At 50.4% G+C, this 26363-nt stretch overlaps 10 protein-coding genes across 10 annotated transcripts; 6 read left to right on the forward strand and 4 right to left on the reverse strand.

Annotated features, from left to right (window-relative positions):
• Positions 1–433: 433 nt before the first annotated feature.
• On the forward strand, positions 434–2121 carry AUEXF2481DRAFT_5255 (uncharacterized protein; the record flags this gene model as incomplete). The annotated part of the gene is made up of 2 exons (XM_013487937.1): positions 434–574; positions 664–2121. The coding sequence occupies 2 exons, from the start codon at positions 434–436 to the stop codon at positions 2119–2121; spliced, it is 1599 nt and encodes a 532-aa protein (XP_013343391.1).
• A 235-nt stretch (positions 2122–2356) lies between these two features.
• AUEXF2481DRAFT_40268 (uncharacterized protein) lies at positions 2357–4722 on the forward strand. The gene is made up of 5 exons (XM_013488064.1): positions 2357–2548; positions 2612–2916; positions 2974–3926; positions 3981–4164; positions 4217–4722. The coding sequence occupies exons 2-5, from the start codon at positions 2835–2837 to the stop codon at positions 4600–4602; spliced, it is 1605 nt and encodes a 534-aa protein (XP_013343518.1). The 5' UTR covers positions 2357–2548; positions 2612–2834; the 3' UTR covers positions 4603–4722.
• An 852-nt stretch (positions 4723–5574) lies between these two features.
• Positions 5575–8586, reverse strand: AUEXF2481DRAFT_40270 (uncharacterized protein). The gene has a single exon (XM_013488065.1). It carries the CDS (start codon positions 8474–8476, stop codon positions 5720–5722), a length of 2757 nt encoding a protein of 918 aa, XP_013343519.1. The 5' UTR covers positions 8477–8586; the 3' UTR covers positions 5575–5719.
• Positions 8587–10844: 2258 nt separating this feature from the next.
• AUEXF2481DRAFT_5258 (uncharacterized protein) lies at positions 10845–12223 on the forward strand (the record flags this gene model as incomplete). Its single annotated transcript, XM_013487938.1, has 3 exons — positions 10845–11030; positions 11086–11214; positions 11264–12223. The coding sequence occupies 3 exons, from the start codon at positions 10845–10847 to the stop codon at positions 12221–12223; spliced, it is 1275 nt and encodes a 424-aa protein (XP_013343392.1).
• Positions 12224–12546: 323 nt separating this feature from the next.
• AUEXF2481DRAFT_29737 (uncharacterized protein) lies at positions 12547–13387 on the forward strand (the record flags this gene model as incomplete). Its single annotated transcript, XM_013487990.1, has 3 exons — positions 12547–12876; positions 13025–13192; positions 13256–13387. 3 exons carry the CDS (start codon positions 12547–12549, stop codon positions 13385–13387), a joined length of 630 nt encoding a protein of 209 aa, XP_013343444.1.
• Positions 13388–13581: 194 nt separating this feature from the next.
• Positions 13582–14289, reverse strand: AUEXF2481DRAFT_29738 (uncharacterized protein; the record flags this gene model as incomplete). Its single annotated transcript, XM_013487991.1, has 2 exons — positions 13582–13834; positions 13913–14289. The coding sequence occupies 2 exons, from the start codon at positions 14287–14289 to the stop codon at positions 13582–13584; spliced, it is 630 nt and encodes a 209-aa protein (XP_013343445.1).
• Positions 14290–14482: 193 nt separating this feature from the next.
• Positions 14483–15760, reverse strand: AUEXF2481DRAFT_80066 (uncharacterized protein; the record flags this gene model as incomplete). Its single annotated transcript, XM_013488162.1, has 2 exons — positions 14483–15500; positions 15557–15760. 2 exons carry the CDS (start codon positions 15758–15760, stop codon positions 14829–14831), a joined length of 876 nt encoding a protein of 291 aa, XP_013343616.1. The 3' UTR covers positions 14483–14828.
• Positions 15761–18641: 2881 nt separating this feature from the next.
• AUEXF2481DRAFT_40278 (glycoside hydrolase family 43 protein) lies at positions 18642–19901 on the forward strand. Its single transcript, XM_013488066.1, has one exon. It carries the CDS (start codon positions 18820–18822, stop codon positions 19786–19788), a length of 969 nt encoding a protein of 322 aa, XP_013343520.1. The 5' UTR covers positions 18642–18819; the 3' UTR covers positions 19789–19901.
• Positions 19902–20862: 961 nt separating this feature from the next.
• AUEXF2481DRAFT_29741 (uncharacterized protein) lies at positions 20863–22170 on the forward strand (the record flags this gene model as incomplete). Its single annotated transcript, XM_013487992.1, has 1 exon — positions 20863–22170. The coding sequence occupies one exon, from the start codon at positions 20863–20865 to the stop codon at positions 22168–22170; it is 1308 nt and encodes a 435-aa protein (XP_013343446.1).
• Positions 22171–23433: 1263 nt separating this feature from the next.
• AUEXF2481DRAFT_5264 (uncharacterized protein) lies at positions 23434–25797 on the reverse strand (the record flags this gene model as incomplete). Its single annotated transcript, XM_013487939.1, has 2 exons — positions 23434–24615; positions 24670–25797. 2 exons carry the CDS (start codon positions 25795–25797, stop codon positions 23434–23436), a joined length of 2310 nt encoding a protein of 769 aa, XP_013343393.1.
• Positions 25798–26363: the final 566 nt, after the last annotated feature.

Here is a 26363-nt window from a genome sequence, read left to right on the forward strand (position 1 = left end):
ACACTCTAAACCCTTGTCGCTCGTGTTTCCGTCCTGTTCACGCTCAAACTTCGTCCATAATTTGCGACGAGCGAGATGCAGACAAAAAAGCCGAACAATGCAGCTCGAGCAAGATATGCTCCTTGATCAGGTCATCTGCAGGATGCAGTCTTGCTTGCACCGCGGAAGGACGAATTACAGTTGATTCACGTACCATGCTCAGCTGAAGCCATGTTTTGTGGCTTGACCAAAAGAGGAGGTCGGTGTGTTGATCGAGTTAGTAGAGTATACTCGTCCTTCTGCCGGCACGCGCTCAGCTTTCAGCTGTTTCTTTCGAAATGAGACACTTCCGATCTGTTGATCTGTTTGTCCGCCGTCGCGTCAGCATTACTCTCACTTGAAGCGCATTAACCTGCATCTCTGGTGGAGACAGTCCAACTCTTGACCGTCAAACATGGCTCTCGGGATACTGGAGCCCAGGACCGAAAATGTTCCTGGTACTGTTCAAGTCACCAACAAAACCGACAATGATTTGACAAGATCGCGAACGACAATACTTGTGCCACAACCAACAGATGATCCGAATGATCCACTGGTATCGCATTCCCAGATCTCGGACCCCGAGGAGTTGCTGCTCGGCTAGATCAATATCAATGTGTGCAGACAGTACTGACAATTAAACAGAATTGGCCGCTGTGGCAACGCGATGTCATCCTCGTTATTCTCTGCATCGTCTCGGTCCTCGCAACCACAGCTTCACCACTTTTAGCAGCCGACTCGGTAGAGCTTGCCCTCAAGTTCAAATGCACATTCCAAGAAGCGGCTCTTCTCACCGCCTACCATCTCGCAGGTGTTGGAGTCGGCAGCTTACTATTCGTACCGCTTGCAAGAGTTTGGGGAAAGAGACATGTCTTCTTGATTGGAGCGTTGCTCATGATAGCATCGTCTGCCTGGGGAGGCTCGACACATAAGGGATATAACTATACCAGCTTGCTATGGGCAAGAGTGATTCAAGGAGTCGCACTGGCTCCATTCGAATCCCTTATCAACGCCTGTGTGGGTGACCTCTATTTCGTTCACGAACGTGGCCTGCGCATGGCTTTCGCAAACGTCTCACTCTTCGGCGGAGCGTTCTTGACTCCCGTCTTTGTCGGCATGATCGCTCACAACATTGGATGGCAATGGTCCTTCTACTTCATCGCCATCTTCATGGGTGGCGGCTTCCTGCTCCTAGTACTCCTTTGCCCGGAAGTCGCATACCACCGACCAGAAAGACTCAACACCGACTACATGACAGCAAGCACAGAGTCGTTCAGCGGAGACGCATTTCACTCAGGAGAGAAGATGCCAGAAGAGAGAGTGACACCAAGAGTCAGGGGTAACGCCTGGAAACCTTTGCGCATCTCTCCTTTCAACGGAAGAAAGACTGACGAATCATTCTTGAAGCTGTTCTTGCGACCATTCCCTCTCTTCTTGCATCCAGTAGTCATTTGGGCTTGTCTGATACAAGGTGTTATCATCGGCTGGACTGTAATGGTGGGTGTCATTCTCTCGCTTATTTTCCTGGGACCACCTTTGTTCTACAATGAAGAGCAGGCCGGCAAAATGTATACTGCAGCGTTCGTCGGAAGTCTCCTCGGCCTCTTAGTCGCTGGAGCATTCACCGAGCTCACCACGCGTTACATGATCAAACGCAACAATGGCAGATACGAGCCCGAGTTTAGGATCCTCCTTGTCATCCCAACTCTCGTGTTCGCGGCCACTGGACTCTACGGCTTCGGAATCACATCAGCGAATGTAGCACGCTATGGCTGGTTCGTCCCTGAGGTGTTCCTTGCATTTATTGTCGCTAGTATGGTTATGGGCGCAACAGCTTCTGCGCAATATCTGCTTGATGCTCACAGAGATATTGCAGTCGAATCGTTCACCTGCCTCATCATATTCAAGAATATGTTTTCCTTTATCCTGGCTTACTTTGCTTACACATGGGTGTTTGCCGGAGGTATTGAGCGACTGTTTATCATCTTCGGCAGCATTGAAGTCGTCATCTGCTGCTTGAGCTTGCCGATGTACATCTATGGCAAGAAGAGTCGCGATTTCTTCCATCGCCATGATCTGTTGCGGATGTTCGGCCTGAGATAGATTAATGGTTGTAGTTCAAGTGTAGAACACTCATTGTTTTCTAATCCCATCAGAACTCTCTTCGCTTGTTCACGCTCTTGGGTGTGCATGCCTCCTTGGAGAATCTTTCGTTGTCTCCAGTCAGGACTGGGAAGTTGCGATCTCGGAGCCCGCGTTAGACAAACGCCGACGAGCACCCGGATGTTGCAGCCGCTGACCATGGCCAGTCTCTTCAACTTTCCTCTTCCTTGTCGCTATCAGAACATCTCAAAAATGAGTTGGATGTCGCCTCGATCTTATCGCCTTCTCGGAATCTATGAATTACCTGATGGGGAAGCTTGAGGAGAAGTATGGCGAGATACTGACAAGCACCGACTTTTTCCAAACCCTTCTCCGCGTCCCGGTATTCGGAGCGGCCTTCCGAAGATAAGCATCTGGCATATCGTTGGTCTGTTCGAATTGTAGACCTGGTTTGCTAATAATGTGCAAATACCTGACAGTAAATGTTTAGCCACTCCCACCAATTTCGATACCTTATCGTAGTTTTTGGCGCCTGTTCCAGCTCATAATTGTCTTTTCGTGTGCATGAATAACATCGATATCCTTTCTACAGCCTACAAGGATGTATGGCTGAATACTACATATTTCACTCTTTTCTCTCTGATTGTGGCATGAGTTGAGCTCTATCAATCCGAATTCAGCTACTCTTCCACATCCCATCGACAAAACCAACTATGGCGGACATGATGGATACAAAAGTGTTCGACGAAGGAACTGCTGATGATGTCGCGCTCGAGAAACTTGGTTACCAGCAAGGTAAGTGGTACTAAGGCTCTGCAGCAGGTCGCCAACTGACACTGGCCTGCTCTCCAGAGTTGAAGCGGACATTCAATCTTGTCAGCATGATTGGATTTTGTTTCTCGATCGTTTCTAGCTGGACCGCCTTGTCTGGTGTACTCATCATCGGAGCCGAGAGTGGCGGCCCTCCAGTCATGATCTGGTCATGGGTAGGAGTCTGCATATTTACCATGGCAGTAGCACTATCAATGGCCGAGATGTGTTCGGCCTACCCTCTAGCAGGGGGCCAATACTCGTGGGCTGCCATCCTAGCACCTCGGAGCTGGTCTAGAGGACTATCCTATGTCTGTGGATGGTTCATGTTGATCGGCATCATCGCTATGGGTGCTGTAGTCAATTTCATCGCTTCTGGATTCATCCTTGCGATTGCTGTTCTCAACAACCCCGACTATGAGATAACTCGCTGGCACTCGACGTTAGTAGCATATGCAGTGGCTATCGCTGCTTTGTCGCTGAACGTCTTGTGCCCACAGATGTTGCACAAGATGACCAATTTCTTCCTTATCTGGAATATGGGATCGTTCTTGATCATCTTTATTACCATTCTCGCAACCAACGACCACAAGCAAACTCCCAGCTTTGTGTTCTCCGAGTTTCAAAATCTCACTGGCTTTAATAAGCCTTACGCGGCAATTTTGGGTCTGCTTCAGTCAGCCTTTGGTATGTGCTGTTATGATGCACCTGCACACATGACTGAGGAGATCAACGATGCGAGAAAGGTCGCCCCTAAAGCAATCATCCTATCCGTCTCGCTAGGAGCGATCACCGGTTTCGCTTTCCTCATCGCTGCGTGCTTCTGCATGGGATCAATCGAAGGCGTGGCTGAAAGTGCAACCGGAGACCCCATCGTTCAGATCTTCTACGATTCGACGCAGTCAATTGCCGGTACTTCTTGTTTGACCTTCCTGATGGTTATGATTCAGTTCTTCTCCGCTATATCTCTATTGGCTGAAGGTGGTCGCGCAGTGGTGAGTATACAATCCTCAAGGACTGGGAACGAACTTTGCTGATAATACGTGCAGTATGCATTCGCTAGAGATCGAGGCCTACCCTTCTCCAACACCCTTAGCAAAGTTCACCCAACAAAGCAGGTTCCCATCTACGGTATCCTCTTGACTTTTGTGGTGCAAATTGCTCTCAACTCAATCTATTTCGGTACTGTGACCGGTTTCAACACCGTCGTTTCGATCGCTACGGAAGGCTTCTGTAAGACAAGCAAGTGACTCTGCTTTAAACCAATGCTAACAAAGCATCCCAGACGTCTCGTATGCCATCCCTATCCTTCTCCGTGTTATCGCACCTCTCACGGCATCGACCGCCGCCGCAAAGCTCGAAGGCCCATGGAGTCTCGGCCGCTGGAGCATGCCAATCAACGTGATGGCACTGGTGTACCTCCTGTTCACATCCATCACATTTAATTTCCCCACTGTCAATCCAGTCGACTCAGAAAATATGAACTACACATCGGCAGCTGTGGGTGTAGTAATGGTTGTGGCACTGATTACATGGTTTACAACAGCCAAGGGTCAATTCAGGGGGCCAGGTCTGAGTGAAGAGGTAGTCATCAATAGTGCACCGCACAGAGAAGTTGAGGAAGAAGCAGAGACAATGGAACACGAGAAAGACGCTAAGCGCAGTTACTAGATTACTCTGCTGCAGCGAGCTTCTCCATGTGCTCGAAGTATGTAACACTTGTAGCCGTCGGGATATATAACAAGCCCAAGACTTCCAGCGATACCAACGAGGTGCATCTCTAAACCGCCACTCTCAAGACTGTCTTGACTCAACACATGATTGACTCTTTGTCGTCTCCGCAGCATTCTAGTATCTTGGCGAGACCAGTAGCGACACGAAAGTTTGCGATGATTACAAACGCCAATTCGACACCTATTTCCTTACTCATCAGAACAACCTATAGACACGCAAGCTTCCAATTTATCTCAACCTCGTCCTTACTAGCCATCATCATTACAAGATGGTCACAAACAGATCCGCTTCTGCCGCAATAAGTACTCTGCACATCGAGGAGATTGACCTCAGCCAGTACCAAAGCGACGGCACCGGTCAAAGGCCCCAGAAAGATTCAAGTTCCCGGACACCAAAGGAAGACGACAAGAAGTTTGTCAACCTCATCACCCGCTAGTTCAACTACTGTAGACATTATGCTACCTAAGGTAAAGCGGAATTTCTGTTTCATTCCACTCTTTTGCTTTTGCTCACACGAACCTCAGGTTTGCCATGTCAGATTCATCGGTTCAGCTCCTCCTGGCTACTCTGTTTATTTTAATGGAGAGGGCCAGGGTGATAAACTGGTCTATCAGATCTACGGTCATCCCAATGGTCAGACTACCTCGTGGAGAGTGTTTGCTGAGCATGTTGTGAGCATCATCCAAGGCAATCTCGCTACTTGCACTTGCCAGCTTTGCAGTAATACCCTTCCATACGGACCTCACCTTCTTGGACCTGTGCCTGGTCCACTTGGCTTGTCTTCTACCGCACCCTTCTTGGACCTGTGCCTGGTCCGCTTGGCTTGTCTTCTACCGCACTGTGATCATCACAACACTCTTCAGGTTGTTAACGAAGTCTTTCAGTATGCTAGAGAAGGACGGGATCAGATCATGACATGGGATGTGTTTGCACTCATTGCTTGTTGTATTTCTTCTCGAGCTACGGAAAATGAATCATTTGCATCAACGCAGAAGAGCAAGGTTATCAGTCTCGGGCAAGGAAAGAGCAAATCATGTAAAACCAGTCATTACCATCACAGTCCTTTCAACCCAACAAAGAACTTGTTTGCCCTCAACTTCTCGTCTTCTGCAACCATAGTCTTGAGCCTCTTTACCTGTTCCTTGCCGTCCATGTTTTGGCCTTCAGTCTCCTTCTTCCACTTGATGAGCAGCTCTTTGAGGAGCCTATTTCCCTCTGCGACGTCCTCTTGGCTAGCATTCTTGAGCTCTGACTTTTCTTCTTCGTTCTTGCCAGCGAAATCTTCGAGCTCATCTGCCTTGCGCTTGGCCATTGAGATGACTTTGCGAGGGAAGCGCACGAGCTCGGCGACGTGGATACCGAAACTTTGATCACTGATACCAGGTTCGACCTTGTACATGAGCAACACTTGAGGTGCAGAATCTGATGATTGACCATCGCTGACATCTGCAACGACATGCAGATTTTGAACTTGTGGATATGTGTCAACCAAAGCAGTCAACTCATGGAAGTGTGTTGCGAAAAGAGTAAAAGCACCAATCTCTTTGATAATGTGCTCGCTGATGGCCCAAGCCAGGCCGAAACCATCGTATGTGCTTGTGCCACGACCTAGTTCGTCAATAATGATCAGACTCTCCTTCGTAGCTGATTTGAGGATGTTGGCTGTTTCCAGCATCTCCGCCATGAAGGTGGAAACACCCTTAAGTTGACTGTCGCTAGCTCCAACACGAGCGAGGATACAGTCGAACAAGGTGAGCTCGGCAGAAGTGCACGGTACAAAGCAGCCCATCTGTGCCATCAGAGCGATGACACCAATCTGGCGGATGTATGTACTCTTACCACCCATGTTGGGACCTGTGATGACCAAAAATTCTGAGTCTTCGCGCTTCAGAGTAACGTCGTTGGCCATGAATGTGATCTCGTCTTGAACTTCCATGCAAGGGTGACGTGCCTCAACGAGGACTGTGTTGCCAGTGCCGCGAGGGTGCATCTTTGGTCGGCAGTATGGTACAGGGGCTTGGAGGGCCACATGCGCGAACGAGACAATTACATCCATGTGCGCGAGGATGCCGGCGAGCTTCTCAACGACAGGACAATATGAGGCTGCGACACCAACGACTTCTTGGACCAATCCGCTTTGCGTGCGATTATAGTTTTCCGACAGTTGATCATGCTCTCTGCGCATTGCTTGCAGTGTCGTTGTAGTGAAGTAGACACCGTTCTTTTGTGTTGAGCACTCCTGATATTGCTTCTTGTTGCGAATTGTGCCAGCTTCTGCTCTTGTCACGCGGAAGCACCAGCCATGAACTTTGTGGTTCTCAAGGAAGAGCTTCTTTTCCGTGTCTAGACCGAGATCATCTCCGACTCTGCCGTGTTCCTTGTCCATACCATAACGGAGCTTGTCAAGCTTTGTTCGAATCACCTTCAGACCTTCGTCGAAATCGGACTTTATGATGAACTCATGATTATCCAATGCGTCAAGGTCAACTGTTGTCTCAACCATCTCTTGTAGTTTGCCCAGAGCATCGGCACACTCGCGTAACTTGTTTGTGTATTCTCGGTCAAGAGGATCCTTGTACTCTTCATCCATCACTGCTTCGAGCGTGCCGATGAAGCCAGGAATGCGGATAGCGACTTGATAGACGCGAATGACATCTTCCAGGTTGGCATTTTTGCGTTGGAATTTCTTGGCCAGGCGGTAAAGGTCAGGAATGGACTTGAGGTGGTCTGCCGACATCGACTCAGAGAGCTGTGTATCATTGACGAAGGCCTCGACAAGTTGTAGTCTGCGTTCGATCTCTTCTAGATTCATCAGAGGTTGCTTGAGCCACTGGGCGAGAAGTCTGCTGCCAATTGGTGTTTTGCAGTGATTGAGCAAGCCGTACAGGTTCATGGTTTTCGATCCGTCTTTGGGTCCAGGCATGAGATTGAGCGCTTTCAGAGCAGATGCATCGAGCTTCATGTATTGCGACAGGTCGTGTTGGTATAGCTGGTATTGACCGTAATTGGAAGAATCTGACATGGCACCCAGATACTTGACAAGTGCAGCAGAGGCTCCCATAGCCAATCGTAGCTCGGTCTGGGGTAGAGTTGATGTGCGTTCTTCGCGCAGCAATCTGCTCAAGTCCTGCTCGATGTCTTTGCTGCTGAAGTCTGCTGATGGGCGTTCTGATACGGCACATCCACAGTTGTCGGCGATCGCTCTCAGCTTGGCCAATTCTCCATCCTTCTTCTGACCGTCGTACTGGACCAAGCACTCTCGTACACCAAGTTGGATGATCAGGCTCTCGAAGTTGGAGTAGATGTCGTTGTCCACAAACTCGCTGACACCCAGCTCGCGCACACTAGCATCCGCAAAGCACACACCGACGTTGCGAGCTTCTGATGCCTTGGCTGATACCTTTACGGCAAGAATGATGGGAGCTGCCTCCATGCTACTGCCGAGCTCATCTTCGACATCCTGTAGATTGCCTGGTGATGCCTGCTTGGCGAGCGTGAATTTGTTCTTACCAGCAGATTCCCAGATCTCAATGCGCTTGCCTAGTCTGAATAGAGCCTCTCGAAGGAAGTTGCGAAACACTGTCTGTGATAGCGTGACTGATGGGAGTCCGGGATCACGGCCGAGTTGCTTGATAACCGAGGTAGTTTTGTACTGGTTCTGGGCGATGAATTTGGCGTCATCACCATGTGCCGTGTAGTAGTCGTTTCTGTCAAACAGTCGTATCGTGTCGTCATCTGTCCCGGACAGGTTCTTGAAGAATTTGATGAAGCCGTACTCATCGTCGACCTTGAGCTCCGGCCTCGATGCCATATTGGTGCTTGTGTTGTGGAATGACTTTGTATTGGCACGAGAAACTTTGGCTATGCAGAAAGACAATGGAGACGCAGTAATTGGTAGCACGAGAGACAAATGGATTTGTCGACCGAGATGGGTTGATATCGCATAATCGAGTCGGTGGGTAAGAACGATTTGCCCGAGGACGCGTCGCGGCGCGTGTCGCGTAAATTGATCACCTCGCCCCGGTTAAACTTCCCTCGCTGAATTTCTGCCGTCTCATAGCCGCCCGGGTAGCAGCATCAATCATTTCATGATTCTCGAAAGGATATTCAACTATGAACAGCGAGCCGGTATGATCGATTGTCGTAGACCACCAAGTTGCCCTCGTTGTCGATCTCGGGCACATGTCCACTTAGACTTGAGGTTGCCTTCATGACATTGCTCTACTCTACGGAAGGCAGTCAAATATAGACCCCGATTGCACAAGCAGACAATCAGTGCTTAGGTCTGTGAATGTGCTCCACTTCTCACTGCCTCTTCTATACATGGGGTTTTGCGAGATTGCCAACCTCTACTCGAGTATCCATGTGTAGCGACAAATTCTCAAGTGCTTTACTGTGACGGATACACCCTGTCCATTTGTCGGAGATCTCAAAACATCGCTTAGCAAACACATCGATATCTGCCGCGAATACTTTGTCAGACTTTCAGCGATCTGTTTGGCCAGACATGGGTTGTGAACTGCTTTTGTAAAGAACAAAGTGAACCCTTTCACGCTACTGCGCGTCTTGCAAAACGCGACCGTGGACCGCACGCTCGGTGTCGACGGCGTCATGGGGACGTGGCGGCTTGAGCGACCACGGCGCCCGTCGGACCCTCGGGGACATCAGACGCATATTAGTTTTCGCTCTTACGTGCATCTCGCATGAGGAACAACCGCCACGATGGAGACTTGATTTGCTGGTGACGCTCACGCCCGATGGATCTGAGACCGGATTCTCACAAGCCGAGCGAGGTTTCGATGAAACAATATTCCGTGGCACCAGGCCTGCCGGGTTGAGATTCGAGGTGGAAAGAGCAATCGATCAGCTTGTTCCGACCCAGCGAACACGAAGAGTGAGCGATCGCCAGTTCCCGAGTGGGCCCCTTCCCAGCAAAGGGGTTGTGAATTGATGAGGTGAACACGACTCGTGAACTCTACCCTGCCACTACAAGCTCTTCTGGTGATCAGGGTCGATGACCAGCCACAGAGGCACACAACCACATTTCAGCGTCTTCGAGGGAGCTTAGCCGAGAGAGGGCTACCATGTCGGGATGAAGGCTCGGAAACAACTTGTGTTCGTCTCCATTCTGGAAGCAGACTTCGATTGATTGTGGAAGAGGACGCTATAACAGACTTATACACATGGTCGCATGTCCTACCCCGTACACGAAACGCCATCAAACTAGGATCAAGCGACGACATGTGCTTAGGCCAACCGCCAGACTTGCCTGTGCTGCACCAGGACCAGCCGAATTCACCACAAAAGCTGCCTGAATGCAGCTAGCTGTAGCTAAGGTTACAGCCACCGAGCTGTCAATCCCACAACTATGGAACGGCTCGGACGATTCAGCTTGACGTCTTGCGCAATGCCGGCCTAGAATAAGAAAAGGCGCTACGCACCGACTTGAGCAGAGGCCCATCTAAAACATGCATGTCCGACTCGAAACATCAACGCAGCATGATAGCCTTGTTGAAACCACGAGATCCAATCTATAACAAGGCCCGATTGATTCACGATGGATCTTGGCCTCTTTATATCGCCACATGAGTGTCCGTTTCTGATCCGGCTCGCATGACCATACAGCAAGCTATTTCTCCGATCCCCTCTTATCCCCACATAACGTTAGTCATGACGACTGATCTTCGTCCCAGCGTCAACACGCATGGTCTGCTCAGACACAGTATCAGCTGCAGGTCCTCACCATGCTCTCGAGACCATAATCGATCCCTGCTGAATTGCGCGTGCTGCAAGTGCTGGTCAATCGGGAGAGAAATAGACACACTGTCATTGACCAGCTCCAACTTTGCTCCATCACCCATCGTATTTGAGTTTCGTTATATGAGGATCCACGTCGTCCTCGATGGTACTGTGAATCTCGGTCGAGATCGGGTATGCTCTTGCTAGCGACGATTGATCTAGTACTTGTGTATCTTCATCTGCTGTCCAACCGAAGACACATTGCTGCAAACCCTGGTTCCATTCGTCCCGTGCCATTCAACATCTGTCACACCATGAGCGTATATTGATTCAACATTATCCGACCTGACTCGATTACAGTGCAGCTGCTAGCCACATCGAGGGAAAAGATTCTGAACCGAAAGTATAACAATAAAGCTTCTCCCCCAGGCATTGGAATAATGTCACTATCTGTATTCATGGATCTGGCAAAGATAGCAGCAATTGGAAAGTCGTCGCTCGCGCTCAAAGCGGCGGCGATAGCCTTCATGCCCATCACAACTGTGGCGCTATGGCTCCGTATCTACGTAAGAGTATTCATCGTCAAGGGATTCGGACTTGATGACATGTGTTTGATTGTCGCACATGTAAGTTGGAGCATTTATTATTTGCAGCTATCAAGGTACTGATCTACGCAACCAGGTCATGTTCTTAACATTTTGTGTGATGGCGATACAGTTGATTGGTCTTGAGCATGATCCATCAACGATCGCAGCTGTCACCACAGGAAGTTTTCAGGATGCGATTGAGGTGATAGAGAAAATCTACACAGTAAGACGAACCGCGTGAACGCTGCGCAACTTCTACTAATGCTGTTCAGAGCTCAGTCTTGTTCACAATCTTCTACGTCTTCTCCATCATCTTTGTCAAGATCTCGCTCGCCTTTTTCTATCTTCGCATCATCGTCGCAAGATGGCAGAGAATTGTCATCTACCTTACGGTAACGACGATGACTCTGTATGGCCTTACATATTCATTCACATACCTTTTTCGTTGTGGCTCGGACATACATCACCAACTTGTCTACAGAGCAGCAGGGAAATGCCTCCCGGATCACACATTGTTGATCATGACATATGCTTTTGGAGCCCTGGACGCGTTGACTGACTTCATCTACGCCTTCCTCCCAATCTACGTGTTGTGGAATTCAAATATGCCAATTGGCATGAAGTTTACAGCAGGCTTCCTACTCTGCATCGGATCTGTCAGCTCCATTTGCGCTCTGATCCGCGTTGCGACACTTTCAAATCTCAAACTGGACATTGACTTTTTCAAGCAAGCGGTGCAGACGGGGCTGTGGAGTATCATCGAGCCTGGTCTTGCGATTGTGGCTACATCACTGGCAGCTTGCAGACCACTCTGGAGAAAAGTGTTCGAGGATACCAGCACCGGCTCTTTCATCAAGAATACTTTCATGTTCCGATGGTCTGGATCAAAGAAAAACGGTGTATCATCGAGCAGCAGTCGCTCTACCGAGAAGCCTGTCAACAGACCAAATGGTCTTGGATTCGTCGAACGAGTGGAGGCGAATAAAGGGTTCAAGAAATTCAACGATGATGAGTACGGCGTGTCCACAGCAAGTGTCGCAGTCGGTGACGAACGAGAAGTGCTGGAGCTGCAAGATTTGGGCAGATTGGAAGCGCAAGAAGATTTCCATGATGGAGATGAGAGCGACAGGAAGTCGTTGGTCAGGGCGTCGATGACACCGAGTGAAGGACGAAGCAGGTCAAAGATCTTCAAGACGAGGGATGTTCGAGTGGAAGTGAGAAATGCTCCATGATCCTGGGCGCTGAGATTGTACACAAGATGGTCACGAAAATTTCCTTTGTCTTTAGCGTAATGATATAAACTTGTAGATAAAAGATCAAAACGCGCGTTTCTCGGTCATCCTCACACAGAACAATTCAAGTCGATGAAACTTTATCGTTGTCGCGATGCAAAGAGTTGCTGACCAAAAGAATCAAGCACACCGGAGAGCGGAAGAGAACGCACGGATCATCTCAAGTCTTGGCAGCGTAACAGCACCTCTCAATCCACGCATCGCGAACCCGGTCAATTGAAGGCAGCTCACGCTCAAGCAATCACACACACAGCACATACACCATGTTGCCAGCACGCGTCGCCCGCAACTGCCTACGCGGCCTCCCTACCCGCGCCTTCAGCACCAGCCCCCTCGTCCGCAGAGCCGACAACCCGATCCCGGCCAATGACCCCAAGAACCGCGACACACCCAGCCCCGTCAGCAGCACCAATGCCACACCTCTGAGCAGTGAGGGCAACATGGATAAGCCTTTGCAAGAGTCTGTGCAGGAGGGCGAGGAGCGTCGTGCCATGCAAGCGCCCAACCGTCAGGGCGTGTGGAGTCGTAGCCAGCAGCCTAGAGAGAAGGCTATGGTGGGCCCGAGGTTTGAGCAGATGATCATGTATGATCAGGTAAGGAAGCTTTTCCCCGCTGTGAAGTCCCGGAAAAGCGATGGAGTCTGGATATTCGGGTGTCGCAAGAGGTAGAGGAAGAAGGACGAAAGAGTGGAGGGAGAAAGGACAGCAAGGAATTGAACGAGCAGTAGCTGACTGAACACAGCCTCGTCCTCTGGCAGCCATCGAGCTCATCCACAAGCAGCCCGTCAACTGGGTCAAGGAGCGCACCGTCAAGTGCGACGGCGGCGGTGGTCCCCTCGGCCACCCTCGCATCTTCATCAACGTCGACAAGCCACAAATATGCGCATGCACCTACTGTGGTCTTCCCTACGTACGTTCAGCATCAGCGTCAGCGTCACGGAATCTCACATCTCCTTCTAACTCTCGTGTCTAGGCCAAGGAGTCCAACCGCAAGATCCTCGAAGCCCTCCCAAACCCTTCCTACCCTCTCGAGCCTACCGGTCACGAAGCAGAGGTCCCTCGGGGCTACCAGAGCAACACTGGCAAGCCTCTTGAACAGCGATGATTGTCATATACAAGCCCTTCCCCTTTCAAATTCCCTTGCTCCTACAGTTGCAGTGTATATAAAACCTCAACCATGAAATTCGTCTACAACACAACACTTGAGCATTCAAGAGTATACCAACGCACAAGAGAAACAGCAAGCGTGCTCATAATTGTCATTTCAACATCTGCCCCGTATCATAATCTTCAATCTATTCAAGCCTTTTCACCCTGAATAGTGGCAACAACCTTTCTCTGATGCTTACTAGCTCTAAACTCCAAGAACCAGATGCCCTGCCAAGTACCCGTCGCCAATCTACCGTTTGTGATGGGAACGGATACAGAAGCACCGATGAGAGCGGATTTGATGTGTGCAGGCATATCATCCAGTCCTTCGTCGGCGTGGCGGTAGAGGTTTCCCTTGCGATCTTCTGGGGCGATGCGGTCGAGTGCGTCGGACATGTCGGCGCTGTGAAAACATGTTAGCAGTGACCCTACGGAATAGGTGAAAAACAAAGGGCAGAGGGAGGGGGGGGCAGGAACATACCGAACATCCTCATCATAATTCTCATTCAAGCTCAACGCGCAACTCGTGTGCTGCACAAACAGTTGCAAGATGCCGACTTTATAATCCTTGATCTCTGGCACCTTTTCCATGACATGATCAGTGATCAGATAACTGCCTCTGCTCTTCGCAGGCAGTGTGAAAGCTTTTTGCGTCCAAGACATTGTCGCGGTTGTGCTTGTTTGCGGTTGAAGTGGGGCAGATGGTGTTGCCCAAGGAAGCAGTGAGCAAGTGTAGCTGAGTAGTGTAAAGGGCGAGTTGAAGATTGGACCGATGAGACCGGGGAAGAAGGCGAGGATGAAGATGCCGAGGAGGAGGGGGAAGTGGTATGGGTTTGGAGTGTTGTTTGCGTTTGGCATTGAGGATGGACGATGGGTGTGGGATGGAAGTTTTGTGGGACTTGGGGGTACGTCATTTCTTGACTCGATTCGCGGGAAGGTATAGCGACGTCGGCTGCTGACTGCTCCTGCTTCCTTCTCATTGACATCTCTCACCGTCTTTCGTTACTGTCAGACTACAATGGAGTCACATATGAGATAGACTGTGAACAAGCGGTCGGTAAATCTTGAATTGTGTGTAATAGCAATGCAGCAAGTAGCTGCTGAGCGTCCAACTTAGTCTGTGTTGTTACATGCGAACGCTGCCGTGTGTGTGTTTTCAAGCAAAAAAGGGCAGCAAAGAAAGAAAGAAAGGAAGTAGAAAACGGGAAGCCTCGCTCGGCATAAAATGAAGATGAAGCAACGCTGGATCCTCCCTTAGCAAGCCCACTGTCCGTTGCGGTATGTCTCTCCTCTCGTCATTCCCCTCGTTCTCCAGCTCTCACGAAAGAGAAGATCATGCCACGACAAAGACCACGAGTCTACTGTTCGGCGCTTAAGTAAGAGCAGAAGATACAGCATCAAGCCTTCTCCTTCTTGTCGCGCACAAAGTATGCGTTGCCATATCTAGGATCGACCTTCCACTTTCCAGGCTGAAGATCCTCCTCGATGGTGCGGAAGTTGCGCAGCGTGTTACTGTTGTCAGGCTCGATAACCCAAAACAGCTGGTCAGGAGAGGCAGCCTTGGGGACCATCTTATTGGGCTTGTACACGCCCTCCTTGTGAGCAATCTTGGCGTTGTCTTCGTCTACTTGCTTCTTGGTGCGGCCGACCCAGACGCGGTTTGGAGGTGGCTTGGGCGAGGCGGTGCCGGTAGTCTCGGCGTGGACGGGGACTGGGTAGTTAGGCATGGCGTATGCGACTGGGACTGCGGCGGCGGGCATGCCGAAAGGGTAGGCGCCGTAGGTCATGGTAGCCATGCCGGCCTGGGGAGCGGGTGGAGGCGGGGCAGCCTTCTCGATGGTTGGAGGCTCGGAAGCGGCGCGGACAGACTTCTCGCGCACGCTCTCACGAGTGTAGTGACGGTAGTGCTCCTCTTCCTGCTTGGAGTGCGACGAAGAAGCGGGAACAGATGCGACAGGCTTGGGAGCTGACTTGGGAGCAGGGACAGGAGGAGCGGCCATGGCTGCGAATGGCTGAGGTGGGTACATGTAAGTGTAACCGGGCTGAGGATAGAGGGCGTAGGCCACGGGCTGGAACGATGAAAAGTAAGTCACTGAGCAACCAAAAGATCTTTTGATTTACTCACGACAGCGTCTTGGGGACCGGGCTCCCTCATCGCAACATAACGATAAGCGTTGTCCTGGTCAGACACTTCGCTTGCGATCTGACTCTGAGCGTGAACAGTGCGGTTCGAGATAGACGACTTGGGAGCGATGGTCTCGGTAGCAACGGGGACACACTCGCGTCTCTTGCACCATTCTTCGTAGGTGAAACCGCCGACTTCTTCCATCTTGCGATAATTGTGGATGGGAACTGCAATGAGGATCGGAGACGGACAAACGTGATGAGTCTGCGCCGGAAGTGAGGTTTTGTTAGGACAGTGGCAAATTTGGTGAGTGACTTTCTTCTCTTCAATACGCGGCAGGTCTTCGCTATAACGCCGGCGATGGCGTCGGCGATGTCGGCGCGAAGTATCAAGTTGAAGAGCCTGAGGATGAGAATCGTGGTAGGAATGCTGCTGACGAGAACGAGATGCTGAACGATAGCGCGTAACTTGCAAAGGTGAAGCGGAACGCGCCAGCTCAGTGATAGAACTCACACTACTCGCTTGACTGGCCCGACCGTAAAGCCAATTGTCAGTCTTTTCCTTGGTTACAGTCTTCTTGATGAGAATTTGTGATTGGTCTGATTCATACTCTGATTCCGTCTCCGAGTAGGGCGTGGGCGAAGAGCCTCTACAACGTACAAATTTACGCCCCATAGTTGATGCTGGTGATGGTACAGATGCTTGGAGAAAGCTGCTCGCACAAGGCACGACTTGACTATCAATGATGAGCGCAGTGCGAGGAAACAAAGACGAGACTCTCGGCAAGTTTGCATCCGCTGGACAACGACCATCTCAATCATCCAATTGTCCACGCTCGCATAATTGGCCGCTTCGTGGGTAAGCTCAAAATCTTCCGCCGATTCTCCCTCTAGAGCACTCGTTCGAATCGAGGACTGTACACTCTTAACATGGGTTGTATAGGCCCAAGTTCATGGGAAGCAATCGGAAGAAGGATGGTGTCATTGGACTCCCTCAAGATGATCCTAAGCACTATCTCAAAGCTTTACAAGGACTTTGTGCCACAAGTGCTCCATCTTCTCTTTAAACTCTTCATCCCCCTCCTCAAGTCTTGTTACTGCACTTCTGTGGGTTCCTATAGCAAAAGAAGCAAAAAGAGAACAACCACCGTCAAGGATCGAACTCACCCTCTTCATTTGATAGCGTAAACAAAAAGTAGCCGACGCTACTTCTCTCGGCTTCGTACACTCGTAAGTGACCAAATCACCTCCTCGTGGGAGGGTTTGGTATTTTACGGCTGCCCGGTGGTCAGGGGGTCTTCCACTACGCCAAACTCACGGTTTGGACTTACAAAGCTGGGATGTAAAAGGGCTGGGTTTCTTTGGTATATAAGGGTTGGTGAAGTGAAGGAGCGATCTTGTTTGTTTGATTGTTATTGCAGCGATTCTAGTGTCTCATGTTGTCTTAAACCACTCCCAACACTCTAAATCAGATATCTACTTCCTTCGAAGGATCGTACGGCCGTACCTCTATTCCTACAGAATACCTGTGGCTCATGAATGCCTTAGCTAACTTAGCCGCCCTCGTGATCAGAAGCCCACTGCGTCGTGCTTTGACACTTATACACGCCAGCATATTCCACCAGTTGAGAATGTGAACACTGTTCAGCTTTAGAAACACAGGCTTATTGACATTTCTGTCGATATTGGACTTAAAAATTGACACACCACTCGTAGTCCACTCTGACGCGTAAGTCGTGCTATCAGAATGCATGAATCTTCCGTGATATCTCCGACTGTCCTTGGAATGATCAATACCCTAACCTTCTCCAAGACTACTGGCATTTGACTCCATGAACCTTTGATTGATCATTCCAAGCTTGCACTGTCCAAAAAGTAAGTCCAAATCTGGCTTGAAAGATGGCAGTCAAGTCAAGGAAGCGAGACAGGGTCACTGCTTATACCTAAGGTCGTTCGATCTCCTGCTCTCGTCCAGTTAAAGAACCCCGAGGCATATGTTTCGAGGCAGTTCTACGTAAGGTGGAAATCGATATGCATCCAGGTGTATAAAACGGAACTGTATCCGCGTGCATAGCCCATCGAGGAAGGTTTCCTGTTTCCTCTCGCGTTCTGATATAGCTTGTTGTCCCGGTCGTTTCATCTCCATGTGTTCTGAGTCTCTTGTCTTACTTCCGCAAAACCCTGTCGAGCCCCCTGCGAGCTACTCTGGGTCTGATCGTGTAGCAAGAAGCTCTACTAACCTCGCACGAACAGCCGTGCCCCCTTCTTCTCGCAAAGCCTCTTCCGACCACTATCCAGTATCCCCAGAAATGTCCAGAACCTCAAGCTGAGGATGTAATGTCACCTACAGTCCTTTGAGATTCTCCTCGACCCATCGCGATGATTCGTTAGGAGCTCCGTCTAGCTTCGCGCCACTGATTGGATGATAGTGCAGTTTCTTCATGGTCAACTTCGATCTCTCAAGCATCTGAATCATCGAGTTGGGAAGGTAAGCTGGGGTCCCCATAAGACAACAAGAAGTGACAGCTCTCAACATCTCTCCTATGTGGCTTTCGTTGACGTAGTTCATGCCACTCTCATCCTCAAGACGCAAGTGCTTTAAATGGGTTGCTTCTGTCAACATGAGCTTTATGGAATCCACAGTCTGGGCGCTTTCAGGATAGCTGGATGTGAAATCCAATCTGGTCAAGCCGGGACCGATAGTGTGGATCTCTTGCTCCAGATTGCGGAGGCATATGCTGCCGCTTCCGGTACCATTGGAGTCTGGTATCTGTGCAGCTGGTTGAAGGCATGTGCTTACGGAGACCACGCGGGTCACATTGGATGCGGCTGCTCGTACCGGTCTTCACGGGCGTTCCTATTGCTTTAAAGATCATTGTGCCCTTGGACAATTCACAATCTGCTCTCATGATGAGTATCAACTCTGTTTGGCAGGAAGAAGACCGATCAAGACTTGTCGGGCCCGGTGACATGGTGACAGGTGCCAAGGACGCACGGTTGGAGCCCCACGAACCCCTCCTTTCCACCTTCCTTCTTCCTAGCAATTCTGTTTAGGCTAAAATGTGCTTTCTCATCGCAGCCCACATGGCGGAACCAAAGAGCTTAAGAGCCGCTCTCAAGACACAGCCTGTAGAGACGAAACAGCTAGGCTAAAGACCATGTAGATTGCTTTCTAGCCTTGCCGCTTTATAAACACTCGTGATGCGCCGGGAGTAGGTCTTCTTGCACATTATTCTTGATCCTGATCTCTAGCACATTTTCACCATGTCGGACAAGCAACCACTCATCACTCACCTCTACACAGCCGACCCTTCGGCTCACGCCTTCAATGGCAAGATCTACATCTATCCGTCACACGATCGCGAGACGGACATCCAGGACAACGACAATGGCGATCAATACGACATGAACGACTATCACGTCTTCTCGCTAGACTCCATCAGCGGCCCCGTCACAGATCACGGCGTTGTACTCAAGCAAGAGGATGTTCCATGGGTCTCCAAGCAGCTGTGGGCACCTGACGCCGCGACCAAGGATGGCAAGTACTACCTCTACTTCCCTGCACGCGACAAGGAGGGTATCTTCCGTTGTGGTGTCGCCGTCTCAGACAAGCCTGAGGGCCCCTTCGCCCCTCAGCCAGACTACATCAAGGGTAGCTACAGCATCGACCCTGCTTGCTTCGTTGATACCGATGGCTCAGCCTACCTCTACTTCGGCGGTCTCTGGGGCGGTCAATTACAGTGCTGGCAAAAGGAGGGACACTTTGACAATGCTTGGAGCGGCCCACAAGAGCTGACTGGCGAAGGCGTCGCTGCTCAAGGCCCTCGGGTAGCAAAGATGACGGGTGATATGCTTGAGTTCGACGAGACTCCTCGCGAGATCTCGATAGTCGACGAAGCCGGCAAGCCTATCCAGGCCGACGACCACAAGAGGAGATTCTTCGAAGCCGCATGGATGCACAAGTACCAGGACAAGTACTACTTCTCATATTCGACTGGCGACTCACATCTCCTGGCATATGCCGTGGGCGACAGCCCTTATGGTCCTTTCACCCAGCGTGGCACCATCTTGGAGCCAGTCGTTGGCTGGACCACACATCACTCCATCGTCGAGTTTGAGAGCAGATGGTACCTGTTCTACCATGACTCATCACTGTCAGGAGGCAAGAACCACTTGCGCTGTGTCAAGGCAAGAGAGATTTTCTACAACGAAAATGGTGACATTCACATTTAATTGTTGGCTAATACTACGATACCATTATTTTATCCCATCATGTCCTGTCCTCCAGCGTGCCTTTCACCGAACATGTCATGCGAATCGCTATCAGCCGTGGGAACACGGATCAAATCTTTGACCCGGCATTCGTCGTTGGCATCTGTATGTTCAACTCCTTCTGCACGCCATCTTTTCCTGCGGGTTTTCCAGAGGATCATAATTCAGTCTTCGTGCCATATGACGAGCAGCCTCTTTGATCGTTTCTTCGTAACTAGATTGATCCATTGCCGAGTGTATGAGAGGAGTGAGTCGGGAAGGTGCGCTGTCTTACCACTTTGTGAGAGTAACGTAATAGTGGGGATGGATTTATGCGCAGAGCTTGAGTCTGTAAGAGCAACTTTAATTAAGTGTAGGTTCGATTTGAGTGCTTAGAGCGAGGAGAGTCACCATAATCAATCCCACGAGCACTGACACACAATCGAGTTAGTCCCTGCATTGGCACAGATGTATCCACCTCTAGTTGCATATCCAAGATCTAGCTCATTCTTCGTCAGGCCACGTCGACCAAGACACTCGGGTCCGCGACTCACCCATCGCTCCATCTCCCGACTCCCGAAATTTTGCTTCCTAGTGGCTACACGCAAGCCGTCAACCAGCTGTGACGCTTCCGCCGGTCTGTGTGGAGTGAGACTATGTGCGTTGACCGAATATGCGTCGTCAGGTGCGCTGAGGGGCCAGTCTCGATCTGACGAGGTTGAAACTGGTGTCCTCATTCTATACTTGTTGCGACGTCCTCCTAGAACGTGATCACACGAAACATTCCCAGCATGATGACCAAAGGGTGTCAGATGGTTGAAAAGGGTCCAATCTGCTTTTTCAGACCATGAACTAGAAAATTTGTCATTCTGATCACTTCGTGAGAGCTACCTTCTATTCAGCATGGTGTGACAAAAAGAAGAAAGCTGGAGAAGTCATCAAAGGGCGTTGTTGGGGCAACGACATGCCAAGAATCTGGTCAGACGTTGCTTCTTACTTCTCAAACCATTATAATATCTTGCAACAACTTCAAAGATTTGGCTGATCAATTCGGCCATGTCACTCGAATCGCTACCCAATGAGTTGATCGCAAGGATATGTGACTACGCTGGAAAAGATGACTTGATGATACTCCGACTCGCCAACAAAAGTACATCAGTCTTGGCAACTAGGAGCTTCTCAACACGTTATATGGCCTGCATCTCGGTACTGATGACTCAAACATGCCTGGAGCGTCTAATAGCTATATGTGAGCATCCATCTTTCGGTCCTTGTATTCGCAGGATTCACATTACTTCTGGTCGCATACATCCTGGATTCGTGGCTGAGCTTGCGAGTGAGACGGCAAGCCTTCTCTCGAACAACAACCGGACACAGGAGCAGGCAGTAGCTGCGAAAGTCACACTTCAGCGCTGTTTGAAGCGATCAGTTGATGAGTACGAGCTTGGCAAGTCTGGTGCAGCGACAGATCTGATATCCCAGGCCTTCACCGCGTTGCAAACCTATCGAACCTCTGTGGCATTACACATATCTTCTGGAACCTGGACGGACTGGGATCTTGACCACGACACTATCCTTCTAGACTGGGATGGTTATGACGGCCATGAACCCATCTCAGATAACTGCCCAAAGACCACTATTCAACCATGTCTTGAGGCCATACGTCGTAGTAAATTGCAATTCACCAAGCTTGACTTGGAAATAGATGAAGAATCTTCCGAGGCGACAGAGCGCGCATTCAATTTAGATGACTTCGATGAAGAGGAGATGGAGGTATTCTCTGCGCTCAAGTCTGCCAAGTTTGAGGCTGATTGGCCCCTCCATGATTCTTGTCTGCAGTCGGTGTCAAAGATTATCTCATGCGCCAAGGATCTCAAGGCTGTTCAGATCTCGAATTTTGTGGATTTCGGAGATCCAGAAGAGGGGGAGCATGTAGCTACCTCGCTTGAGGAATTCGAAGCGGGTGACCATGCTCTGAAATCCATTGTGTCAGACCACATCACAGACTTGACGATTGAGTCTCTCCCAATCTCTAAAGAGAGTATTTTCGAATTACTCAACAAGTACCGAGATACTTTGCGGACTCTCATCATAAACGGATGTGCGATGAAGAATGACTCATGGATCGACATTATCGAGTGGATCAAAGAGAATCTGCAGTCTTTGTCACTGCTCGAGATAACCGATCTTTACGAGGCTCGACAACAAGCCAACACTGGGCCTTATCTCACCTATGAGATAGCTGTTTGCGGCACACCAGGTGCGCAGATTGGCATGGCGAAGATTCAAGCGGCTTTACAGACGATCCTCGATGATCCCTTGTTCGAACCAAATTCAGCGGCATATGATGAACTGTTCGTGTGATGCGCATCTCCACCTGCTCTGGTAATTACTACCCTGACAAGCTCATCGAGCTTAAGAGTAGAAACCAAGAACTTTGCACGTCGTGATTGAGATGCATTTGAGGAGAGCTTGCGATCATTAGTAAGCTCTGAAGGAATTTGGCAGACACCCGCAAGGAAACCTCACGCGCTCAACTTGATCGCTTTTTATGGTTCGCGCATTTGTCGCGCATGTACCAGGCGGACTTGAAAGAGCGATCTACACAAGGGTGGAAACATGCTGTGCGAGAAGACCTGACGGGCGACGCCAGATGACATGGACAACAGTACGAAGCGAGAGTACGACTATCGGACCTGGACTAAGAAACGTAACGCGACCACGACGAGCAATGATTACGGGCAACGATGATTACGGGCAACGAGAACGCGACGTCAGGATCTCAAGGCGCCAACCTACACGGCGACACGACGAGACACGATACGAAGACGGACATCACAGTGACTACTCGAAAACCACTGATATATACATGTACGCTCTCAAGCCCCAACACCGACTCAAGAGAACAGAAACCTCAAGAGAAAATACCAGGTCAAGCGCAACCCACAACAAGGGGAATCAATAACCTCGAAGACTTTGGCGCAGAAAAGACTTGGTATTGTCACGGGATTGTATTGTGGAAACGCGAGCTGTTGTGCCAAATCTATCGCGACTCTTGATTGAGAGAATTCACTCATTGAGCGCTTATGAGGTAGTGTTGTTCACAGAGGGCAAGCGCGAACAGAAGTCCTCGAAAGAAGAGACACAGCTTCTCATAGGTGCAGAAGTGATACCCGCGACTTTTGCAGAAGTGATGCCCGTGTGAGCCCGGTCATTCAACTACCATGAGACGACGTAGACCGCCTTAATCCCTGAGAGCTTGCAAAGTCTACACTTCCACCTCAAACGGAGATCAAGCCGTGAATCCGGACGATCACGGACGCAATGTCCGCGCTCTGTTGTCCCCTGGCTTGGGAAGGTGGTCCTCTGTAGAGTACTGGGTTTGGCCCCGGACACGGTTGTCGCAGCTTGCATCGACGGCGACATCGCCGAGTTGGCATGTCTCAATGGTGGTGTGCTGGATTAGGTATATTGGGTCTCTGTTTCTCACTTTTCGATCTAGGGAAAGAGGCATGGTAAACATCAGCTTCTCCACTTGACTGCCGGCAGTGATTGTAGCACTGTAGAAAGGGCATGATAATTTGAACAATGACTTAGTCTGATCACGGGAGAGTGTATAAATCACCTCTATCTACTATCGGTCATGATACTCCTGGTCCTCGCCCTCTCCCCAGCATCCAAATGCCACTCCAACCCAGCATCCCTCTGCTCTTCCACACTCTGCGCCCTAACCTCCTCCCACTCATCCTCCTCCATATTTAAAATCAACGTCATCTCGGTACACCTCTGAAACGCATCCCTGAGTGAATACTTGCCACCTTTGACAGCAGCATTCACAATACCAGAGATATCACGTTCGAGTTTCGCAGCTCCTCTTTCATTGACTCGGCCGTAGTAGCTCCAGATGCGCTTTTCGAGGGCGCGGGAGAGGTAGGTGATTGTGCTTGTGATGAGGGCGTGGTAGGTTCGTTCGGTGAGGATACGTTTTATGGGGAGGGTGAATTGCATCCAGCCTCTTTCGAATCGTTGGGGCACCGAGGTGTCGGGCTCTGTAGTTTCCGAGGCGGTGTCGTCGTCGATGATGTATTCGACATCGCGGAAGGTTTCAACAAAGACAGGACGAAGGCGAGGGCGCATGACTTGCTTTAGCAACACTTCGATTGCTTCGGCGATGAGGTCGCCGGTCTTGGACTCGAAAGCGTGTAGGATATTGCTGAGGCTGGTCTCGACAAACACAGCATCGTGAGCGAAGGGGAAAAGGTCTGAAATAGCTGCATGCTGCTGTTGACCTTGACGACTGGGATCAGCCTTGCCTAGGTTGGTATTTACAATGCGACGGAGGTAGTCGGTAGAGATGTCTAGGTTGTTGACAAGTACCAAGAATGAGATGATGACGCTTTCGGGGGGCAGAGCTCCTTGAATAGCAGCCTTGGGGTAGCTCTCGTCTCGCATCTTCCGTTGGATCATGCCGAAAAAGTCGCCAGTCAAAACACGACTGAGCGAAGGCATGACACTGGCAACAACGGATCTTTGTGAGGTGGCGAGCGTTCGCTGTAAGATTTGATTGACAATGTACATGACATCGTCGACGGCCGAGGTGATGAAGGGCGGATTGGAGCCAAGAGGCTTATTGGGATTCAATGTGAGATCAAAGGGGGACTCGTCCATCTGGAAGGCTTTTTCGACTGAGCGGCGGAAGAAGAAGGTTGACATGGTGTTGAAGGGCTCAATCAATGCATCTGTAATCTTTTGGTGCAGCCTGCTGTTGGCGAGGAGGTCCGGCAAGGCAATGTGTTCTTCGACTCCAGGCTTCAAAGGGGTCAGTAAAGTGTCGTGTACATTTGACAGTGTGCCATAACATACATTGATCTTTGTTGCGACGAAACGAGTGTACAGTGCCCATCGGCTCAACATCATGGCAGACTCGTTCAAAAGAGCATCGACTTCTTTCATGTCGACACCTTCATCCTCACTAGCACGACTCGAAGCTGGCGAAGAGGATCTCGCGGCAGTGGACTTTTGGGCAGGAAGGAAACTTTGCACGAGGAAGGAGAAAGCGTATGATTTGACGTCCTTGATCTTTCTTGCAAGGTTGCGATCGTCTGCCCAGGCATCAAGCACAATGCCGCCTTGCATGTCGGCCTCGGCTTGCAAACGCTCAATAACCTTCGCCATGGAGCCCTGCCCGTAGTGTCTCTCGACAAGAGGAGCGTGGCCATCAACGATCAAAGCAATCTGCTCAAACAGCTTGGTCAAGGCGCTGGCATAGAAGAGGCCGTCTGAGCGCTGGTTTGTCGCACTCAGGTTGTTCCTTGCTCTTTGTGCCACACCAGTGCAGACATAGCGACCGTATGCATCCAGCCCTTGATCGGACTTGCCTATCATGGGAAAGAGCTTGAAGAAGCGTGTAACCTTTTGACCATCTCCTTCGCTCGTAGCCTTCTCAAACTCGCGCAGGAACAAGCCACAAAGACTCTCTGACGCCTCTCTCAGCGTGACTCGCGGCGCATCGGGGACTTCGGCGGTAGGGACGATTTCTTCGGCGAAAGCACCATCGATGACGTGGTCGGGGATCTGGGAAGCGCGGTGAAGGTAGGATGCAGCAGTCTCCCAGTCCTGAGCGGCGCCCATGGAGCCATTGACACCCAGCACGCAAGCTTTGAGCTCGGCGACCTGGTCCACCACGTTCAATGTGGACTTGACGGCCGCCTGTTCGCGATCGAGTTGATTGACGGCGCTGGAGATGCGGGCGGCCGTCGACGCGGCTGACGAGAGCATGCCATTGCTGATGGAGCGTGTCTGAACAACCTGCGAGGCTAGATGACCTCTCGCAAGGTCGAGTTTGGTCAATTGACGCGAGAGATCGCGTTGCGAAGCGAGTAGCGCATCCAGACGGGCTGTCACGCTGGCTTCTTGCTGGCCCAACTCTGCCAACGTCGCTCGGATTTCGGCCACCGAGGATGCCTTGTAGATGTCTGCACTATTCGCCATGCTTGTCGCTGACATGTCCGTCTCTTCCTCGCCTCTATCAAGTCTGCACGATGTAATGCGCCGAGAAGGTCAAATGTTTCGAAACTCCACACTCCAGACAGCTTCTCCCTGATCTGCAACATTCACCCAAACTCGGCCACGTCCGACTTCCGACTCCCGCACTCCGTCCAACCTCGCCGCATCTCACTCTTCTTTCTACCAACACATCTTTACAACCCCAACGCACTGTAGTACAGCGGCTTCCAGATCATCGCTCTCCATTATTGAACGTGTCTACCTCATTGATGTTCTGAAAGTGCGCCATGCCTGTCTGGGCGGCAAGACCGCATCTGGGGACACGGTCCAAAAGATGCAGTCGCGTTTCACGCTTCGGACTTTCTAAAATTATTTCAAGCACTTCATCCTTCTTGGAAGCTGAAAAGCTCGACTGACAATGCATTCCGAGTCATGAAGGACTTTTGTCAAAGTCATTGGAGCATTCACTTGCGCGACCAATATTGCAATGCATAACACTCATGGCTGGTTCCTGAAGAATATGTAACACGAGGAGCATGAAGTGAAATCCA

This window comes from Aureobasidium subglaciale (assembly GCF_000721755.1).
Source record: "Aureobasidium subglaciale EXF-2481 unplaced genomic scaffold scaffold_11, whole genome shotgun sequence".
In the NCBI taxonomy this organism is placed as follows: Eukaryota; Fungi; Ascomycota; class Dothideomycetes; order Dothideales; family Saccotheciaceae; genus Aureobasidium; species Aureobasidium subglaciale.

Bases quoted from the DNA above. Each gene is read 5' to 3' on its own strand.
- AUEXF2481DRAFT_40268 (XM_013488064.1), top strand. From the start codon at position 2,835: ATGGCGGACATGATGGATACAAAAGTGTTCGACGAAGGAACTGCTGAT. The intron at 3,927-3,980 runs GTGAGTATACAA...TAATACGTGCAG, and splicing joins CTGAAGGTGGTCGCGCAGTG to TATGCATTCGCTAGAGATCG. The intron at 4,165-4,216 runs GTAAGACAAGCA...AAAGCATCCCAG, and splicing joins GATCGCTACGGAAGGCTTCT to ACGTCTCGTATGCCATCCCT.
- AUEXF2481DRAFT_40270 (XM_013488065.1), bottom strand. From the start codon at position 8,476: ATGGCATCGAGGCCGGAGCTCAAGGTCGACGATGAGTACGGCTTCATC.
- AUEXF2481DRAFT_40278 (XM_013488066.1), top strand. From the start codon at position 18,820: ATGTCGGACAAGCAACCACTCATCACTCACCTCTACACAGCCGACCCT.